The sequence below is a fragment of the Andrographis paniculata genome, unplaced genomic scaffold (genome assembly GCF_009805555.1).
Source record: "Andrographis paniculata isolate CXL003 unplaced genomic scaffold, ASM980555v1 Contig5END, whole genome shotgun sequence".
Classification (NCBI taxonomy): Eukaryota; Viridiplantae; Streptophyta; class Magnoliopsida; order Lamiales; family Acanthaceae; genus Andrographis; species Andrographis paniculata.
In genome coordinates, this window is record NW_026137595.1 from 4,417,678 (window position 1) to 4,423,776 (window position 6,099).

General features: G+C 27.3%; 1 protein-coding gene across 1 annotated transcript; it reads left to right on the forward strand.

The window, feature by feature from the left end:
• The first annotated feature begins 636 nt into the window (after positions 1–636).
• Positions 637–2,095, forward strand: LOC127258685 (uncharacterized). The gene has a single exon (XM_051285629.1). It carries the CDS (start codon positions 1,025–1,027, stop codon positions 1,955–1,957), a length of 933 nt encoding a protein of 310 aa, XP_051141586.1. The 5' UTR covers positions 637–1,024; the 3' UTR covers positions 1,958–2,095.
• The last annotated feature ends 4,004 nt before the right edge of the window (positions 2,096–6,099 follow it).

Consider the following 6,099-nt stretch of genomic DNA (forward strand, 5'->3'; position numbering starts at 1 on the left):
GTAATTACTTGGATGTATTTTGTGTGCTTTCATTATTCTGAAAATATTGACGTGCTTAAATTTCAATTACATTAATTATGGTTGCAAAATTACAAGGCAATTATGAAGTTGAAATTACGTAGATCATTGCATTATGCCTAATTGCATCACTGCTGCCATAGACGGTTTTTGTATTTACGAATTTGGGTTATAATTGAAATTACAAATTTATCCTCAATTTAATCTATATATTAGTGCTAATGATCTATCGGTAAATTAAAATAAGCACCATACAGCAAAACACACCCTAATTATTTATCGGACTAGGTTATTTAATTAACTTTTTTCTATTTAGAATTTCTTATAGTTCCAATGAGATTTCCCGAAAATGTTCAAAAAATTGTGCAATTTGAAGAAGAATGTATGGAAAAGAAAAGAAATTTAAGTTAAGTTTGACCTGTAGTTGTTATTAAAAAAAAACTAAATACAATAATAAGAAGAATGGATGCAATTAAATTGTCACATAAATAGCACATTTCCAAACAAGTCAAAATACCAAAAGGAAGGCTATTTATTTACGCAGAATTTAAAGCTCAGAAATAAATACTTACCACCAGCACAGCACAGCACAGCACAGCACTATAAATTGTCGTTCGAAGCTCTGCGCACACAGTACTACTGGCAGTGGTCCCTTCGTTGTCTTTTACGGTCTAATCCTCTATTCCACGTGGCGACACTTGATTGGCGGCTCTTGCAGTTATTGACACCCAGCGCAGCGGTGGAATCTGCTCTGTCTCTCTCCGTGTTGAGGTGAGGTTAGTTGCTTCTCATTTATTTGCCTTTCGATTTCTGCTTCTTCCCCGATCTCGAATCCAAATCCAGCTCTTTTTCAAGATTTCGTGGCTGGCTGGCTGGATTGATTGTTGGGGGCTGTGTGGCTTAAATTTGATCTATCGATCGAGATCGATTTGTCTGTCCATGGCAGGCGAAGCGGATCTGAATTTAATTAGGGTTTTTAATTGAAGAAGTTCTTTCTTCTCCTCAAATGCTCCTTGTTTGTGTATTCGGAATTTTGTGGCTTCAATTGGCGGTTTCGAGTTCGGGCAATGGAGATTTATCGGCTAGGGAGCTTGATTCGCTGCTGCAAGAGTATGCTTTCGAGGCGCTTGTCAGACCAAAGACGGGCATTGTCTATGACGGTGAAGTTCCGGCTAATTTGACGGGGATTAAAGTGGCAGCGCTGCGGCTGAGGAGCGGCAGCCTGCGGCGGAGAGGTGTGGTCAGCGGTTACAAGGAGTACCGGCTTCCGATTGGTGTAGTGGAGCAGCCGTACGTGACTAGAGTAGTTCTGGTGTACCACAATTTGGGGGATTTGTCGTCTATGTACTATCCTCTGCCGGGATATACTTTTTTGGCGCCGGTTTTAGGGTTGCTCGCCTATGATGCCTCCGATTTGTCCGCCAGGAACCTATCGGAGCTTGATATCCGCGCCGCCGGCGATCCTATCGCCGTCGTGTTTCCCGCCGTCCGATCGGACGGCTACGCGTCGCCCCCGATGTGCGTCCAGTTCGGATTAGACGGTTCCGTAGGGTTCGAGAATGTCGTCAATGGCAGCACTTGCTTAACTACCAGTCAAGGCCATATTTCAATTGTTGTCGCGTCGCCGCCTTCTCCGGCGCCTGCTCCGGCTCCTGGCGGTGGAGGTGGAACCGCGGCCGGAAGCGGCGGGGGAAAGACGAGTAGTAAGAAAGTTTGGATTATCGCCGGTTCGATCGTGGGCGGCGGGGCGTTGTTGGTTGCTCTGTCGGTTCTATTCTTATCCTTGCGGCAATGTAGCCGCCGGAAGAAGATCCGGCGGATGGAAATAGCGTCGGAGGCCGGAATTCCTCTTCCGATGACTCCAGTGGGGTCGACGAAGGCGCCGGTGGCGTCGGAGACGCGGACGCGGCCGTCGTTGGAGAACGAATTTGTGCCCTAGCCTTTCTTTGATTGGGAAAAAATCGAAGAAAAACCAACATTTTTCTTGATAAATTTTTTTCCATTCAATTTAATTTGTTCTTGGAAAACAATATAAAAAAATATATTATTTAGTGAGAAATATGATTCCATTGATCCATTACCATCGTATCCTTTTCACTTCATTTATCTGTCATCAAAATTCAAATCTCACTCCTCGGATTCTATCTACAATCAATTTTATTGCAAATTAAATTAATTAAAACACACGAGTGTTTTGATTGTGATTTCAACACTATTTTTCTAAATTATTATTATTGTTATTTTGTCTATAATATTCAAATTATATATATTTAATATTCCGTCTAAAGTATGCTTGTTTTATTAAGAATATTCTTTCGATCATCTGTATAAAAACAAACATTTCGGCACAACCTTAAAGAAAGGAGTTTGTTTGATTGTGTTTAGATTATTTTGAAATAAAAATATTTTGAAATTCAATTTTTTTTTTAATATTTTTATTTTCATTTGATACTTCTTTTGTTCTAGTTGAAGATATTATTTTTATTATTTTGATATGTTCTTGTAAAAAAATGTCACTTTATTTTGTCCACTTTTTCTCTTTTTGTCTGTATTACATAATTTGTCATTTTTTTTAAAATAGTATAATTATACACTTTAATCACATTTTAAAATTCATAATTTATAATTTTTTATTTTAATTAAATTATTTAGTAATTTTAATCTTAACCTATAATTATTTTTTATTAAATCATAATTATTTATTAATTATCCAATAACTAAAAAATGAGACAAATTAGCTGAGGCAGAGGAAGTATTTTATTTTCCCTTTTAGTCAAAGTAATTACATATCGATACTAAAATATCTTTTAATTTTATATAAATTATAAATATATTATTATACATACAATTAATTTATACATAAAGTACAATTGAAAAAATGTTGAAATTATGTTATATATTTTCACTAATCAACAATATATCGTTATTTCTTAATTTATTGTAAAAGTTCGAAAGACCATTTGATTCTGACGAAACAAGTATAATTGGGTATTTTATAACTGAAGAAAGTTTTATACTTTCTTTATCTTACCTAAAATGTTCACTTATTTTTATTTCGATTCGATTCACATAAATTGTTCATTTAATAATATATTAATTATTGTCTAGAACCTTTTATCCGACCCGGAGAGAGCATATATATTATTCCAAGCTCAGCAAACCCTAAATAATTTTCAACATAATAATCTTGGGTAGAAAAGGTGTTAATGTTTTAATAATAATAAATGGATTGTTTTATATATAAAAATAAATACTTTATATTTTGATAGCTGAAAATGTCATAATATATATATATATATATATATTTTAAGAGGAGAGGGAGAGATTATTTAAAATGGAAGATAGAAAAATAGTATTTGTTTTGTAAAATTATTGAAAATTAAATTTTTTGGTGTGAAGTATAAGAAATTGTGTAAAAAATATAAAAATAATAAATGGATATAGTGTATTAATTTTTTTTAAAAATATATATATAAAAAATAAAAATAAAAAGAACAAAGCCTGTATATTAATTACAGAAAAACAACAAATATTTTTTGGCATATAAAAAAATACTCCCTCAGTTTTATTGACACATTTTTTACTTGTATTGTTCCATAACAATTAACTTTTTTAAATTTTTGGTGAAACTTACTAAATTAAAAAATATTTAATAAATATAAATCAACTTAATTAACTGCATAACATGTAACATCATACACATGACAACTCACTCAATTTTTTTTATTTATATCATTCTCCTAAAAAAAAAAAAAAACAAATATTTTATTTACATTTAAAACTTTACATTTTTTATACAATTATTTTATGTTAATTATAAATAAATAAATATATTTTTTATTTACTTGTATTATAGACATTTTTATTCTCTACAAAATTATATTCATATTACATATTTTTTATTGCGATATAATTGTTAAATTATTTAAATACATATTCTAATTATTTTAATCATATATTAAATTTATTTTAAAATGATCAATATAATGAATTATATAAAAAATAATAAAATAATATTATAACTCATTATTGTTGACTAATTAAATATCATTATCTTAAATATCGTATCACTAAGAAAATAAGTTAATTATATAGAAACAAAAAAAATATAAATAATTTTGGAAAGGGATTTATTTTATTTAAAAATAAATAATTTAATAAATTAAATACAAAATAAAGTAAAAACACCTCCTAAGACTATCTCCAACCCATCATTCTATTTTTATATTTTTGCAGAATTTTCTAAGTCATTCATCTTCAACCATACCAAATTATAAAAACTCATTTCCAACAGCACCCTCTAATTTTGTAGATTAATAAATATTTTATTTCATATATTATTTTTTTGTAAAATTTTAGATTTATAAATAACATTAAATATTTAATTATTTTTATATATTTAATTTAAAAAAATATTTTAAATAATATATCAATAATTAAATTTATAATTTTCCTTATTATTTGATCATGCAAAGTAATAAATATTTATTAAATTAAATAAAATAAAATTTTAATATCATTAAATAATATATATGTAAAATTTAAATAAAAAAATATTATATAATATCATTTAATTATATATAATAAATACAATAAAATTAATATTCATTATAAAATTCAAATTTAAATATACAATTCTAATTTATTGTATAAATAATAAAATAAAAATTACAAAAATAAAAATCAGAAATTTAAAGAAAATTTTAATTAATTTTTAATTTAAAATAAAATAAAAAATAGAAAAAAAGTCACCTTATCAATATAGAGTGTGCCATCTTGTGCGAGAGTGAATATGCTTCATCCTCTCAACTAGTCACTGTCTAACCCTAATTGATTAGTTAGTCGAGTAAAATATTAAATATAGATGGATTTGAGTGTATTCTTTTTATTAAAAATTAAACACATTTTTTCAAAAAATTTATATATTATACTCACCGTGCTATTTTAATTGTCTCATTTTTCTATTTCGTATATCCCATTTTAATGGACACGTTTATATTTTTTTATAAAATTTATTAAATTTAAATATACTTAATAAATATAAATTAATTTAATTAACTTCATATTATATAATATTATACATTATATATGACACATTCAAAACCCTTTTATTTTTATCTCTATTCTCAATAAACAAATATAAATATTTAGCTTTAAAACTCTTTCTTTTTTATAAGATTTATTTATCTTAAAGTATAAATAAATAAATATATATTTTTATTTATTTTAATTATTTTAAAATTTATTCTCTACAAAATGATATTTATATTGTAAATATTTTTATTAAGATATAATATTTAAAATTTTAAACACATATTTCAAATTTATATTAATTATATATTAATTTTTATTTAAAATTACAATGATACTACTGTCATAAAAATAACAAAAATTCAATATTATTACCTAATTAAACCATATTATTTTAAATACCGTGCCACAATCAAAATAAGCCAAGGGTCTGTTTGGTTCAAATGAGGGAAGGGGATGAGAGAGAAAAGAATATTAAAATTGTAATAGCATGTTTGGTTCATATGAAAGGAAAGAGAGGCTATGGGAGAGAAAATAATATTTTTGTGTTTGGTTGGACAGGGGAGAGAAAAGAAAATAGAATAATTTTACTATTTTATCCCTATATTATATAAATAAAGAAAAATAAAAGTATTTAAATAAAATTTGATTAATTTATTCATAAAGCATGACATAAAATTTCTTTGTCTTATATAATAAAACAAAAACTATATTATAAAGCATCGGAAGAACCAAACACCATATACATATATACATAATAACCGATATGCATATTATTCATCTAAATAACGATCACGATCGTAATCTAACCACATTTGGTTAGCTGTAACATCTCTTACAAGCGCACCCTGAAACAAAGAAAAAAAGTTGATAGAAAATATATATATGACGATACGTTTTTTCTTTTTTTATTAAAACAACACTTCGTAATAATATAATTAAATAGAAAAATTCTATAATACAACATCGGATATGAAAAAAATACATTAAAAAAGATACAAATCAATGTATGTGAAACTAAAATGATAACAAATGTTCAACGTACCTTTA

What these genes read in the sequence shown, in the direction of transcription:
- LOC127258685 (XM_051285629.1), top strand. Translation starts at nt 1,025, where the DNA reads ATGCTCCTTGTTTGTGTATTCGGAATTTTGTGGCTTCAATTGGCGGTT.